The 16,570-nt window shown below is 48.4% G+C and overlaps 1 protein-coding gene across 1 annotated transcript in view; it reads right to left on the bottom strand.

Moving 5' to 3' along the window:
* The window catches only part of CHAT (choline O-acetyltransferase), a gene marked incomplete at both ends in the record, with an annotated part of 46,643 nt that overhangs the window by 16,688 nt on the left and 13,385 nt on the right, over positions 1–16,570 (bottom strand). The window contains one exon of the mRNA XM_082611392.1: positions 1,378–1,547. Within this exon, the coding sequence (XP_082467518.1) occupies positions 1,378–1,547 (170 nt within the window). The remainder of the gene's footprint in view (positions 1–1,377; positions 1,548–16,570) is intronic.

Below are 16,570 nucleotides of genomic sequence, written 5' to 3'. Positions count from 1 at the left end.
CTGCTGTACAGAGAAGTGAATCAGCTACATGTATACCCATAGCCCCTCTTTTTTGGATTTCCTTCCCATTTAGGTCACCACAGAGCACTGAGTAGAGTTTCCTGTGCTGTACAGTAGGTTCTCATTAGTTATCTGTTTTATACATAGTAGTGTATATATGTCAATCCCAATCTCCCAGTTCATCCCACCCTCCCTTTCCCTCCCTTGGTGTCTATATGTTTGTTCTCTACGTCTGGGTCTCTATTTCTGCTTTGCAGATACGTTCATCTGTACCATTTTTCTAGATTCCACATATATGCATTAATACACGATATTAGTTTTTTTCTTTCTGACTTACTTCACTTTGTACAACAGTCCCTAGGTCTATCCACGTCTCTACAAATGACCCAACTTCGTTTCTTTTTATGGCTGAGTAATATTTCATTGTATATATCAGCGGTCCCCAACCTTTTTGGGACTGGTTTCGTGGAAGACAATTTTTCCATGGAGTGGGGGGAGAGGGGGATGGTTCAGGCGGTAATGGGAGCAATGGGGAGCCGCAGATGAAGCTTTGCTCGCTCCCCCGCCGCTCGCCTCCTGCTGTGCAGCCCGATTCTTAACAGGCCGCAGCCTGACACCGGTCCATGGCCCGACACCCTAGATGATATATGTATCACACCTTCTTTATCCATTCATCTGTGGATGAGCATTTAGGTTGCTTCCATGACCTGGCTATTGTAAACAGTGCTGCAATGAACATTGGGGTGCACGTGTCTTTTTGAATTATGGTTTTCTCAGGGTATATGCCCAGTAGTGGGATTGCTAGATCATAAGGCAGCTCTATTTTTAGGTTTTTAAGCAACCTCCATACTGTTCTCCATAGTGGCTGTATCAATTTGCATTCCCACCAACAGTGCAAGAGGGTTCCCTTTTCTCCACACCCTCTCCAGCATTTATTGTTTGTAGATTTTTTGATGATGGCCATTCTGACTGGTGTGAGGTGATACCTTGTTGTAGTATTGATTTGCATTTCTCTAATAATTGGTGTTGAGCATCTTTTCATGTGCCTTCTTGTTGAATGTGTTGAGGATGTGTTTGATAGGAGCCCCTGGTATGCCCCCACCTTACAGTGTGTGATGGGAGATGGGGAATGAGCCCCAGGTCTGACCCTGAGGCCCCCTAGGCTGGGCTGCAGGAAGGTTAGGGGGTTGGAGCTGGGTTTGGCCACTTGCTCCTGAGAAGAGTTCTGGCCAGTCCAGGGCCTGACACCAATGGCACATGTCCTCCACTCCCTCGGCCCCAGGTGCAGCCTCCTGGGCAGCAGAAGCCAGCAAGAGAGCCTGCTGGATGTAAGCACGAGGCGGCTCCGGCCACTGGCCCTGCCAGGGGGAGGCTTACCTGCAGGGACTTGTCGTACCAGCGGTTGGCCCCATTCTTGCTGCAGCCCCCGCCGTGGAGGAGCTGGAGTGCCCTGTTGGTGTCGCTGAGCTCCATGCCTCCCGGGGCATCCAGGCACACCAGGCAGATGCAGCGCTCGATCATATCCAGAGAGTCCCTGTTGGTGGAGTCTGCAGGGCAGGTAAGCACGGCCTTACTTAGCACTTGCTCTGCCCCGGGCCTGGGGTCCCCTCTGCAGAGCCCCACATGCCACAGGCGGACACACGTATGGACACCCAGATCTTGAGCCAGTCCTGAGTCCCCCATCACCCCACGGGGTGGGCCGGGGAAGTCAGCCTGACTGTCCTGAGCTTCTGTGCTAACCCCAGGGGCCAGCTCACCCTCAGGGTCCCTGCAAGAGTCCTGCCCTTCAGCTGTAGCCAGTTCTGACCCCAGATGTGAGGTCACTGGTCCCAGCTGCCAGGATGAAAAGGGGTGGTGTGGGACCTTCCCCATAAATGTTGGAACCTCGGGCCAGCCTGTGCCAGAGAAGGAGCTCCAATTCCCCCATCCAGCGGTACCCTCCACTCAGACCTGCGGGCCACATCTGGCACATAGGCAAGTTCATTTGTCCTGAACTATAATTTTCAAACATTAGTTGCCAAAATATTTTAATTAGTCAATTTCACATGAAAATCGGAAGTAAGGGAGTGAGGGTGTTGCTCTCCCAGGCCCCTCCCACCACCATCACCCCAGCTGTTGTTTCCACGCAGAGGGTAAGTGGAAGGGCCAGGTTGCCCCTTAACCTATATCCAGATGAGATCATTGGGGCAGTTTCAGGCACGTAGAACTCATCTAAAAGCCACTGAGTTGTGCAGGAGACACATCACCAAGGGAGCCTGACTCCTCCATGGGGGACACTGGGTATGGAGTTCCTCCCGGAATAGAGCTGGGCCGGCCAGATGGGCTGCCCCAGGCAGCTTCCTCCAATAAGGACAGGAAGATTCACAAAGCCTGCCCAGTGGGACCTGACTGTATGCTGCTGTGTATCCCTTCTCCCAATCAGGAGTCTTTACTGTGGTGACAGTATTCTTTCTCCACCATCCCACACAGGGTGTGCGGGCATCAGGACACGATGGCGAGGGATGCACGTCACCCAGACCTCCTGACCTCTGGGCTGGATGAGGTGCAGGGTTACACCCCTCCCCCAGCCCCAGTGTGTTCTATGCGTGAGAAGACGGAATGCCTGTTATTTGGAAGCAAAGGGGCATTACGTGGCGTATTCCAATATCCATACCCCCTTTAGTCATCGAACACCTGGTTTTTGGCATGGCACAGGGAAGAGCAGCACTACAGCTACATTTCCTGGCTTCTCTTACAGCTCGGGGAAATCTTGTGTTCAATTCTGCCAGCAAAATCTAGAAACACCGTATGACAGCTTCCAAGAAACCTCCTTAAATACAACTAGCACATGCTCTTTGCCCTTCTTTCCATCTTCCTCCATCCTGCTGCCTGGAACACAGGTGTGATGGCCAGAGCTCTAGCCTCCGTTTTGGGCCAGGAGGCTGTGGGCCACACCCTTGGGGTGAGATGGAAGAAGCCTAGCCACCTATCAGCTCTGGAGGGCTCAGTTCTGGTATACGTGAGAGGGAGAGGAAGAGAGAGAGAAATCTCTATTTTTTTTTAAGCCACTATTATTTTGGGTTTTCAGTCACATGTGGCCAAATCTAATACTAACTTATACAGTCTGGTTATGCTGGATTCACATCTTCACACTGCAGGAATTAGCTGGAGCTGAGAGGCTGTGCCCTTGGTTTGCCCCAGTCCTCTCCCATTTATTTAACCCTCTTGTCCCTGAAGGTATTTAAGTACAAGATCCATGTCCAGAATGCTATTCTCTGTGTCAGAGAGAAACACTCTGGGGGCTGAAGATCCCTCCAAGAAGGCAGTCGAGCCCCCTCCCAGCTCCCTCCTGTCTCAGCATTAACACAGACCCTTGGGCGGCCCTGGTCCTGGGTGCTGGCTCTGCTCTTTCCTGCAGTCAGCTCTGTGCCCCTCGATTCTGAGCCTGGACACGCAGCCCTCTGCTTCTGCAGCCACAGCTCCTCTCCCCTCCTGCCCCTCCCACTGGAACCCCAGGGACTGCTGAATCAGAACTTCTCTTTTCAGAGCCCTCACCCCCACCCCAGCCCCCAGCTCTGGAGCCTTCTTTCCTTCCAGAGCCTGAAGCCAAGAAATATACCCATCGTGTGTCATAGTCATCTGGAATCTGCCTTCCTGAAGTCCAAGGAATGTGTGGGAGCAGGTACAGCTTCCACACCCTCAGGCTCAGGTCCCCCTGCGCTGTTCACCAGCCAGGTCTTGCCCATGGGTTGAGCTAAGCACAGCAGCACCTTCCCCAGTCAGTGGGAGGCTGAGTACACAGCTGACGCTGCCAGTGAGGACCACAGCCGGACTCTGCCCATCCTTTCCTCTGTCCAGTTAGGGGTCTGGAACGGCCATCAAGAAAGTCCTGTCTGCTCCTCCCTCCTCTTGGCCTCACCCCAGGCTCTCTGGGCTGCCTCCCTTCCTGGCATAGGCAGCCTCGAGTGAGGCAATCCCTGAGACCCTCCCCTGGGTCTCCTCAACACCTACTGGGCGCACAGATGCTAAGGCCACCTGTGCAGTCCCCGCCATGCCAGGGTGATTTCTCCAGGTTCATGAGAGGGATCCACAGACGTCCTCGAGTGAAAGGAGTCTGCAGTCCCCACTATCCCCTTCCTCCTTCCTCTTGCAAATCCTGGGGGAAGGAGATGTCTCTCAGAGGAGACCTTCTAGTCTGGGAATGAGGCTAACCAGCAAGCCAGCCCATCCTCGGCTTTTCCTTCCCCGCTTCCTGTCTAGAATATGGATTTGGGGAGCGCTGGGAGTTCAGGATCCCTCTTGACACCTATGGGTCCAGGATGACTCATCACCTTCCACGTGGCCTCTTGGACTTTCTTGCCTCATCTGATCCACTTCAAGGTTTTGGGCCATGCCCTGGGGACTGAAAGGCAAATGAGACACCATTGTGCTGGGGGTGGAGAACTCCCCTCCGCCCTTCCTTAAGTGTGATACAGTCACCACATCACCCTCTTCGACCTGAAACAACTTTTACGGCCCACAAGGAAGGATCCAAACTTCTCAGCGTGGCTCCTGGGCTCCACTGCTCACGTCTGCTGCCCCTCCGGGTCGCCTCACCATCACGCAGGCTGCCCCTGGATGGGGGCCCTTCTCCTTCTCTGCCTATCAAAGCTCTACTGGTCAAATCCTCCCAAGTTCCCTAACCCTCTAATGGTACCGACCCTGCACCCGGCGTGGGTGGGAGCAGCCCAGAGAGCTCCTGCCCTCCAGGACGCCTCACACCGGGAACAAGCCGGCTTGGCTGTGTGCTCAGGGCAGATGAGGACCCTCTGCTCGCTCCATGTAGCCACCACCTCCTACCGCATTGTGCATGACCCTACAGTGCGTGACCCTGTCACGCCCCAAACCCCTGTCACCGACAGTCCAGCTCCAGGAGCCCTGATCTGGCCCCCTCTTCCCACGCCTTTGAGCTCAGAGAGAGCAGGGCCTGGGTCCCCAGCCCCGGTGGGCACAGGAAAGTGTCCATGGCTGGCAATGGACTTGAGTGTGCATGGATAGGTGAGGCTGAGATCTGTGGGCACAGCTCAGAGAGGGAGCTCAGAGGAGCCCAGCCAGCCCCTTGAAAGTCAGGAAACCACTACCTTTGGGGCATGGAGCTTCATGGGATGGAAGGGACGGGGGAGAGATGGAGACAGGAAAGGAATTCCTCACTCTCTGCAAAGCTTCCCACCCTGCCCCTCTCTGCTCCTCTAGGAGTCCCTGCCAATGGCCATGGTGCCTGGTCCTGCACTGTGCGCTATTCTGGGAGTCCTTTGGGATCAGGGTGGCTGGGGACTTCAAAGCACGGGAGGTCTTGGCTAGGCCTGGGTCTGATTCAAATAGGCAGAGAGGAAGGGAGATAACAGTGCTGGAAAAGGCTCTGAGGCTAGGCAGTAGACACCCAGGCTTGTGGGTGGAGCTTGTCAGTGATGCCTAGTCTCTTGGGGAGGGCCTGGGCCTGGGGACCATGGGCAACCCCGATGTTACACACGTTGGCCCATGTCTCAGTGAGCTCTGAGAGCCCAGGCTTGGTATTTGCCTATGAAACAGCCCCAAGGCCAGTGTGGGGTGGGCAGGCTGCAGCTCCCCAGGAAGCCCACGGCAGGCCTGTCCATCTCGGAGGCTGGGGAGCAGGTCTGATGCCGCCTCTATGCAGAAGAGTGGGAGTTTGGCACACTCCTTCCCAGATGGGTGACTTGAGGCTGGCAGCAAAAAAGGACAGCTCCCTGGGCATCAGTGCCCCAGCCACCTCCAGGCAGGAGAGAGGGACCCCTGAGGAGGGGCTGAACTATCACCACTGCGTGCAGGTTGAGCAGGGCCCCGGAGTGCAGCACCAACCAACAGGAATGGGTCCTAGCTCATTAGACAGAGTGAAATGGGAGCAGGACAGTAGAGCTGGGATGCCAGGTCGCCTTGCAAATGAACTCCCTGCATACAAGCAGCTGATCGGTCAAATGCTGACAAGTTTATCGTGTAAGGCAGAAAATGAACTACACCCAGACTCATCCACCATGACTCTGGCCCAAACGTAATGGAAACACGGGGCAGTGGGCTGGAGGCACACGGCAGGAGCCATTTGTCTTGTGACATCCTCATCGAGCACATGGAGGCTCATTTAATGTGGTAAATCAATCTTCCTCAAGGAGCCCCTGCTTAATAGGTAGAAGTCGGAGTTGAGTAATAGGAGGAGCTGCCACCCATGCCTGGGGAGTTGACAGCTTCGGCGATGCAGAAATTCCAGAGGCCGTGAGGCCTTGGAGGGCCCTGGAGCTTCTGTTAGAGGTTGAAAGCATCCAGACTGTGACTAAGGTGAGCAAAGATAAAATGAACACAGCACCTCTGCCTTTAGAGGGCTGCAGACCCCTCAGGTGTTGCTCCCCAACACACCCACCTGTGCACACGCATACACACAGACAGACACACAGCCCTCTGGGATCTATTCCCCGGGAATAGATAGTCTGGGAGATGGAGGCACTGGGCTCCTTCTCAGACACTTAGAGCTTCTAAATATTTGTCAATCACATCTGAGCATCTTTCCTCCCCAGATAAAGGAGTCATAGCTCCTTTTGGGAGGGAAGTCTGCCATCACACCTCTCAAATTCTTCTCTAATCTATGGCTTATGGGGTGATCTTTATACTCCCAGCCCCTAGAGGCTATGAGGAGGCCAACAAAAGTATGTCCAAGCTATATTCTATCTTCAAGAAACTCACATCAAATATAATGATATAGGTTGGGTGAAAGGAAATGGAAAAGGACATATCCAGCAAATATTAATGAGAAGAAAGCAGGAGTGGCTATATTAATATCAGATTAAGTAAACTTCGGAGCAAAGAAAATTACAAGAGATGTCGAGGGATATTACATTAAAAAAAAAAAGGTCAATCTACCAAGAAGACATAGCAATCCTAAATGTGTATCTACCAAACATACCTCAAAATATGTGAAGCAAAAACTAACAGAACTGAAGGAAAAATTGACAAATCCACAAGTGTATTGGAGACTTCAAACCCCTCTCTTGATACTTGACAGAACAGCTACAGAAAGTCAGCAAGGATATAAAAGAACTTAACAACACCATCAATCAACAGGATCTATTGATAGAACACTTCACCCAATAACAGCAGAATGCACATTCTCTTCAAGTGCCCATGGAATATATATGCCACAGTAGACCATATCCTAGGCCATAAAACACCCTCAACTAATTGAAAAGAATTGAAATCATACAAAATGTGTTCTCTGACCACTGGAATCAAGATTTTTAAAAACAGCAGAAAAATAAATGTTCCAAACATTTGGAAACTAAACAACACTCTTCCAAATAATCCATGGGTCAAAGAGGAAATATTAAAGGAAATTTTAAAAAAACCATAGAAATAAATGAAAATAAAAATACACCATATCAAAATTTGTGAGACACAGCTAAAGCTTTGTTGAGAGGGAAATGTATAGCACAAATGCTGACATCAGAAAAGAGGAAAAGTCTCAAATGAATAATATAAGCTCTCAACTCAAAAACTTAGGGAAAAAAAGCAAAACAAGGAGGAAGAAAGAAATAACAAAGAGCAGAAATCAATGATATTGAAAACAGGGAAAATAAAGAAAGAAAATCAATGAAAAGAAAGCTGTTTATTTTCAAAAATCAATCAAATCTCTAGCAAGACTAATGAAGAAAAACAAAAGAGATAAAAGACACAATATCAGGGATTAAACAGGCACATCACTGTGGATCTTGCAGATATCAAAAAGATAACTTTTCAGAAATACTATGAGCAACTCTACAGACATAAATTTGACAACTTAGATGAAATGGACCAATCCCTTAAAAAGTATAAACTACCACAATGCATCAAATATGAAACAGATAATTTGGAGACCCTGTAATTATTAAGGAAATTGAATTTGTAAGATTAAACTTTCCCCTCCCCACGAAAATCTCCAAGCCCAGATGGTTCTAGAGAAGTCTACCAAACAGGGAAGAATTAACTTCAATCTACACAATTTCTTCCAGATAATATAAGAGGCAGGAACACTTCCCAATGTTACCCTGACACCAAAACCAGATAAAACAGTACACCTCCACCACGACCCCCAAACACATGAAAAAAACAACCAACTACAAGACAAATAACCCTCATGAATATAGATACAAAGATAGTTAACAATATATCAGCAAATAGAATTAAGCAACATATAAAAAGAATTATACACTGTGACTAAGTGGGTCTTATTCCAGGGATGCAAACCTGGTTCAATATTTGAAAATCAATTGATGTAATCCACTGTATTAACAGACTACAGAAAAATCACACGATTATATCAATTGATGAAGTGTAAGTGACAAAATTCAACATCTTGTCATGATAAAATCTCAGAAAACTAGGAATAGAAGGGAATTTCCTCAACTTCATAAACAGCATCTACAAAAAAAGCCTATAGCTAACATCATACTTAAGGGTGAAAAGACTGCATGCTTTGCCCCTAAGATGAGGAACAAGAAAGAATACCCATTCTTTTTTTTTTTTTTTTAAGAATACCCATTCTTAACCACTGCTATTCAACATAGTACTGGAAGTTCTGGACAGCACAAAAAGGCAAGAAAAGGGAATAAAAAAGAAACATATAAGAAAGAAAAAACAACTGCCTATTTTCATACTACATGATCTGTCTATGTAGAAAATTATAAGGAATCTACAAAAAAAACCCATATAGAACTAATAAGTGAGTTAGAAGTTCACAACGTACAAGATAAACATACAAAAATCAATTGTATCTCTGCGTACCAGTGACAAGGCAAGAACACCGAAATTAAAAATACGATGTGATTTAAATCATGCAAAACAAATGAAGTACTCCAGTGTAAATCCAACAAAACCATACAGGACTTGTATACTGAAACTACAAAACACTAATGCAAAAAATCAAAGATCTAAGTAAATGGAGAGACATACCGTGTTCACGCATTGGAACACTCAACAGGGTGAAGATGCCAATACTCCCAAATTGATATACAAGCTTAACACAGCTCCCATCAAAATCTCAGAAGACTTTTTGTAGATATAGACAAGATTATTCTAAAATCTATGTGAAAAGGCAAAGGAACTAGAATAGCTAAAACAATTTTAAAAAACAATAAAGTTGGAGGAGTCAGTGTATCCAATTTAAAGACTTATCACATAGTTACATAGCCAAGAATGTGTGGTATTGGCAGAGAGCTGAACACATAGATCAATGGAAGCGAACAGAAAACCCCAAAATAGTCTAACACAAATATGTCCATTTGATATTGACCAAGGTGCAAAAGTAATTCAGTGGAGGAAGAATGGCCTTTTCAACAAATATTATTGGAGTAATTGGACACTCATAGGCACCCCTCCTCAAAAAAGCTTGGATAAAAATCTCGTATATTAACGCATATGTGTGGAATCTAGAAAAATGGTATAGATGAACTGGTTTGCAAGGCAGAAATAGAGACACAGGTGTAGCGAACAAACGTGTGGACACCAAGGGGGGAAAGCAGGGCGGGGGGGATAAACTGGGAGATTGGGATTGACATATATACACTAATATGTATAAAATAGATAACTAATAAGAACCTGCTGTACAGCACAGGGAACTCTACTTTGCTGTATAGGAGAAACGAACACAGCATTGTAAAACAACTATACCCAAATAAAAAAATATTTTTTTAATCTCATATCTTATAAAAAATTTAATGCAAAATGGATTGTCAACTTAAATGTACAATATTATAAAACTTTTAGAAAAAAATAGGAGAAATTCATCTTTGGGATCTCAGGCTAGGCAAAGAATTCTTAGAGTTGATGCCAAATGTATGATCCATAAAAGAAAAAATTGATAAATTGGATTTCATCAAAACTAAAAACATTTCCTTAGTGAAACACCCTGTTAAGAAGATGAAAAGATAAGCTACATATTGGGAGAAAATATAAAGCCACATATCCAATAAAAGGCTAGTAAAGAATATAGAAACAGGGCTTCCCTGGTGGCGCAGTGGTTGAGAGTCTGCCTGCCAATGCAGGGGACACGGGTTCGTGCCCGGGTCTGGGAAGATCCCACATGCTGCAGAGCGGCTGGGCCCGTGAGCCATGGCCACTGAGCCTGTGCGTCCGAAGCCTGTGGCTCCTCAACGGGAGAGGCCCCAACAGTGAGAGGCCCGCGTACCGCAAAAAAAAAAAAAAGAAAAGAAAAAGAATATAGAAACAATTCTTAGAACTCACAGTAAAAAGAAAACCCCAAAACCCAAAACCCGAACCCCAAACAATCCAATTAGAAAATAAGCAGAAGACATGAAATGATATTTCCCAAAAGATGAGCTATAGAGGGAAATTAGCCATGAAAAGATATTCAACATCATTAGTCATAAGAGAAATGTAAATTACAACTATAGTAAGATCACTACACACCTATCAGAAGGGTAAAAAAAAAAAAATAGTGACAATCCCAAATGCTGGTAAGGATGCAGAGAAACTGGATCACTTATACGTTGCTGATGGGAATGTAAAATGGTACAGTCACTCTGAAAAACATTTTAGCAGTTTCTTGAAAAATTAAGCATGCAAATATCATATGACCTAGCAATTTCATTCCTGAACATTTTTTTCTGAAATGAAAACTTATGATCACACAAAAACCTATACATATATGTTCATAGTAGCTTTATTTGTAATAGGCAAAAAGTAGAAACAACTCAGATATCCTTCAATGGTTATATCACTCATTGTGATATATCCATACTGTGGAATGCAGTATGAACTATTCACACATGCAATAACTTGGATGAATCTCCAGAGAATTATACTGAGTGAAAGAGCCAATCTCAGAAGGTTACATACTGCATGACTCCATTTATATGACATTCTTGAAACAACATCATAGAAATGAAGGATAGATTAGTGGTTGCTAGGGGTTAAGGAGGGATGGGGCTGGAAGGGAGGGGGGTGTGGCTATTAAGGGAACAGAGGGATCCTTGTGGGGATGGAAATGTTCTGTATCTTGACTGTATCAATGTCAATGTCCTGGTTGTGATATTGTAAGATTTGCAAGATGTTACCATTCGGGGGGAAAATGGTACAGGCGAGTTTATTTCTTACAAGTGCATGTGTAATTATCCCCAAATAAGTTTAATTTAATTTTTTTTTAAAAGTCAGGAGCCAAGAATTTCTTTCCTCTGGGTTCTAGCCACCTTTCTCACAAAGGCAGATTTAAAGAGCTGTCATACTTCTAGAATATAGGGGAGAGGTGGTGAGTGGAGAAGGTCAGGAGATACAAAAAATCCCCAAAACCTCTTAGCTGCCTTGTAACCAAATATCATAGTGCTGCTCATGAAATGGACAGTGAGGGCCAGAGAGATGGCACCCAGCGAGAAATGAAAGAGGACAGGTGTCTGGAGTGCATGCACACAGAGCATGTGGTATGTGGGGAGCCCGGGGGAGGCAAAAGAGCACCCCAGAGTCAATAAGGGTTAGGGCTCCACACAAGGACTATAGGCCATTGAGTCTGAGGCCATGGGCCACTGTCACTGACTTCAGGGGCAGTGCCCATCAACAGGTGTCCATTTTCAGTTCACCAGATTTTTCCAGAGAGGTTGTGGGCTTGGGCAAAACATCCCCAGAGTGTTTCCCCCAATCTAATAAGAGTTATCCCTTAGCGATCACCCTCAGTGTGCCAGGCACCAGGCCACCAGCTTCGCATCCCCTTGGTCCTATCCACAGGTGGGGCTGCTATTTCCACATCCTGGCCTAGGAAGCCAGGCTCCAGGGGACAGCAGTGAGGCACAGGTCAAGCTCAGGCCTCTTGTCTTGGACCACATGCCTCTCCCTGCCTGGATGCTCTCATCCATAAAAGCCTTCATGCTTCCACTGTAGGAGGGAGGGGTTGGCCCCAAGAAACAGCATTCAGCCTCCAGAGACCAGGAGGTATTTCTGGGCCAGTTAAATCAGACATGCTGTTATTGCTAATGTGCAATTGTTTTCCAAATCAGCAGACTTGCCTATCTCTGGATGACAATATTTAAAGAGCAAAATGCCCCATCCCGAGTGGTTCTTGTAAACCATGACCGAGGAGGCTTTCTGCAGACACAGCTACCTTCTGTCAGTTCCCTCCTTGAAAGCAGTGGCTCAGCTCTAATTGGCTGCTGGGGATAAATATTTACAGGACTGTGTAAATGGCAGCATATGCCTCCTAAGTCTGCTTGCAGGTTCTCCACGGCAGCACCCATGCAAGCCAGCGGGCTGCGGTGGGTGAGCGGGGTGGAGGTATCTCCAGCTGGCTATCCTTTTCCTACAAATTGACAAGTGCTGTAGTCTTCCAGACTCAGGGCTGGATGTCTAATTAAATTTCCAGACCAGGATAACAGTGTTGGCTCCTCCTGGGTTCGGGAAGGCCATAGCTTCGCGTTGGGCGGGGAGGGAGGAACTGAGAGGACGTGCACGGCCCTCCTGAGGCCTGAATCCCACCCCTGCCCACCGGGCCCCGCAGATCTCAGGCTGGGGAGACAGATGTTCCCTATTCAGTCCTGGCTCCACTGCCCACCACCTGTAAGGGTGGGGACTCCCTCAAACTGTGGGAGACACAGCCTCCTCTGCTCTGTGGGGATGAAATTCTCGCCTCATAGGCTATTATGAAGACAGATGGCAACAAGGGACAGAAAGCGCCCAGGACAGGGCCCAGCACCAAGGGGAACCGCCATGCACAGTAGCCGCTGATATCTGAATAAGTGGGTCCCAACCTGGGCTACACCTGAGGATGCTTTAAGAATACAAATCCCTTGGCCTCACTCCAGTCCCACTGGAAAATCACCAGCACCCAGGAATCTGGGTTTTTTTGGGGTTTTTTAGGATCTCTCTAGATGATCCTGATATTGTCAGCTAGCCCCAGTCCCACTGACCTCAACCCACCTGGGTTTACCTCTAGTCCCACTTGACACAGGAAACCCTCCTGGGCTATGACGTGCAGAGGGGTGAGCCCTCCAAACGCCCGCAGGACTCCTGATGGAGACCCTCCTTTGGTTTTATCCTGTCCACTCTTGCCCTAACGATTCTGCTTATTCTGGTCTCCCCAGCAAGTTGGCAGGCCTCAGGGGCAGTAACGGTTCCAGCAGGTCTTGTAGCCCTTGGCCTCCCCGGAGGGCACTCCATGTGGGCTGTGCCCCACTGGCAGTTACTGGACCTCCATGAGCTCCACCCTCTTGATGTCATGGCAGAGGGTCAGGGGCTGGGCAGCCTGGGGGTTCACAGAGGTAGCCATCCTGGTTGGGGGATCAAGGGACCATCTCTGGAAAGAGAGCGGGTTGATGAAATCAACTGCCCCTGGGTCTCAGCTGACCCTGTGAGAATTCAGGGGTGGATTTTGTCTGAGTTCAGGCTCCTTGGTCCAGGCCTCCATCAGGACAAGCGGAGCTCAGCATGTCTAAAGCCTCCTGCTGGACAGTGCCAGCCTGGGCCCAGTGCTCATGGACTGAGTCTCTGCCTGGGTCCCAGGAAGGGAGGTGGAGCCCTTGGGACTTCAGCTGAGGTACCCTGGAAAGCTCAACCCATTTCACAGAATTAACTGTGGTTTTACTGTGAGCCAGGAAGACCCCCAAGCCTCACAACCACAGCCAGCAGCTGCTCCTGGAACCAGGAGAGAGGCTTCCCCAAGGTTAGGGCTTTGGGAGCATCATTTGCAACGATGACCACCATCCTTGGGTCTTTCCCTGGCACTCTCATCCCCTGCTGTTCCAGTGTCCCCTGTGTGGACACAGCCCTCCCTCTCCCCCTCTCCTCCTTCCTGGACTCTTCACGGTGACTGACTGGGTATTCCCTTGTGTTGTTAACCTCTTCTGAAAGTGTTCTGTTCACCTTCTGCCTCAACTGGAGGGTGGCCCCCCTGAGGGTCCACTTCCCTGAACCCCCTCTTAAGAGACTGTTGTGTCTCCTCACACTCACCAGGGGGCCAGATTGGTAGGGGGCTTCCCCTTCTCTGTTCCTGCTCCTAAATGACTCCTCCTCCTCCCTTTCCCTTTGGAGCTGCGGCTGTTAGGCTTTCATCCCTCCCATCACACCCTCCTCCTTGCTGCTGGGCTCCACTGACTTCTTCACAGTGCCCGGCCATGATGACCTGGGCTCCTGGCTCATCTTCTTCCTCCCCATCAGCACTCTGGCCATCCTTCCGGTAGCTTGGACATTCCTGTGTGTGTGACCTGGCTGGCATACTCCTCTCTCAGCCCCTTGACTTCTCACTTTTGACAGTCTAACCTCAGTACCCACTCCCACCATCACATCTGGGGGTGTACCTCTATGAGGAGCCAACCCCCTCTGAAGCTTAGTTCAAGCATGCCGCACCGTGACCACACTCTTGACTCCTGCTTCACACTCTCTTACCTCCCACTGCAACACGTCTCACCTCACTGACACCCTCAAAACTCTTGGGCCCCACTGCTTATTTCAACTCTCCACCACCCACTCCTGTCTTTCACTTCCCTTCTGTGATGGGCTGAACTATGTCCCCCCAAAATTCCCAAGTTGAAGTCCTAACCCCCTGTACCTCAGAATTGGACTGTATTTGGAGATGGGGATCTTTACAGAGGTAATTAAATTAAAATGAGGTCACTGGGGTGGGGCCCTAATCCAACATGACTGGTGTCCTTATAAGAAGAGGAGATGAGAACACAGACATCCACACACACAGAGGGAAGACAATGTGAAGACACAGGGAGAAGACGGCCATCCATGAGCCAAGGAGAGAGGCCTCAGAAGAAACCAACTCTGTTGACATCTTGATCTTGGACTTCTAGCCTCCAGAAGTGGGGGAGGATAAATGGCTGTTGTCTAAGCCCCCCAGTGTGTCGTACGTTGTTATGGCAGCCTGAGCAGACTAACGAATCTCCTTACTCAGTTCAGATTCCAGCATTATAGTCATTCTCCTGCCACACCTGCCCCCCACTCCCTCCGTTATGCTCACCAACCTTGGCTGAACCCAGCGACCCACCTTCTCCTTGCTTGAACCTCAGGACCTGAACACTATGGGGAGGGGAAATGCAAAACAATGCTAATTAATTTCTTCTAAAATGTACGACCCCAAGCCCTCAAATACGAGCTCGACACAGTCCATGAATCTTAGCAAGTTTCCTGAGTAGGCTGCCTTTCCCACTTTGCAAGAGGCTATTTCATGTATTCTCTTCTGCCTCCAGTGTCCCACCTTCACCTCTCTTGGTGCATAGCCGTGGCTCTGCGGATCTGAAGCCAGAAGCCTCTAGTCAGGAACCTCCTCTTATTCCTGCCACCACAGCCACATCCCCGAGGACCTCGGGCCCAGATCCTGTTTTCCCTGTACTAGTCAAAGGCCTCTGATTCTCTGGGTTCCATTTCCTTTTGCCTTTGCAAGAATTCCACCCCTCTGTTTGTCTCCTCTCTCCTCATTAACAATTTCACTTCCTGGATTACTTCCATGCACTTGCCTCTCCTACTAAAAACACTGCTCTTGAGCCCCATCCTCTTCCCACCACTCCCATTTTTCTGAACCACCCACCCTTCAAGATTCTACTCAGTGACCGTCTCATCAACAATTCCCTCCTGCTGTTGGATGGCTTCCATCAGCATACAACCATTCACCCTTCTTAGCACTCTAGTCTGGCTTTGGTGAAGACCACGGATGACTTAGGGTTGCTAAGCCCAGGGTTTCCTCTCTGTCCTGTTCTTCCGTGAGCTCTCAGCAGCATCCCACGTGGTCAGCGGCTCTCTCCTTCTCTCTTGGATTTTTGTGACTCATCTCCTGGTTTCCTCTTGACTTCACAGGCTGCTCTTTTGCAATCCCCTTTGCATCTTTCTCTACCTGACCCCCAAGGCCCCATTCTTCCGTTTCCAGATGATCTCATCCAAGTCCGTGACTTTAAATATCACTTCTGTGCTGATGGCTCTCAAATTTATATCTCTGTACCGACCTCTCCCTTGAACACCAGACACATAGATCTAACTTGACTCAAGGCGTCTCAGGCCTAACATACTTGGAAAGGACTTCTCCATTCTGTTGCCACTTCCCTCACCTGGTTCTCATCTCAGTGAATGGTACCACCATCTACTCAGTTGCTCACATCAAAAACTTAGGACTCTAGCTCATTCCTCTTTTCCTTATTGTCACTTCTAGTTTGAAACGTATCTAGACCCCACCCATGTCTTTCCATCTTCAGTCTCCACTCTAGTCCAAGCTGCCTTAATCTTTCATTTTTACACCAAAATTGTATCCTAAGTGGTTTCCCTGTTTTCCTTCCATGGGAAGGGGCGCTCCGGAGAGGAGAGTTCTGTGAAAGATTGGCTTCCTGCTGTGCAGATGACACACTCAGTGCTAACTGGATTAATTAGATTTCCAAAGGGAAGGCGTGTATGCGCCCCCTCCTTTCTGCAGTGCTTCCTTTAGAAACAGCACTTCCATTCAGAAAGCCAGATCAAGTGCCATTAACAAATTAATTCTGATTAGCGCACCCAAGCACTCAAACCCCAAGGCAGTCCCGGTCAGTTCTGCAGAGAGATGGCTTGGACCTGGCCTGCTAATAAAGTGGGAACCGTACTGGAA

Source organism: Mesoplodon mirus (assembly GCF_964341445.2).
Source record: "Mesoplodon mirus genome assembly, chromosome: 2".
Taxonomy (NCBI): Eukaryota; Metazoa; Chordata; class Mammalia; order Artiodactyla; family Ziphiidae; genus Mesoplodon; species Mesoplodon mirus.
Note: the sequence above shows the minus strand (reverse complement) of the source record. Positions and strands in the feature narration are given on the sequence as shown.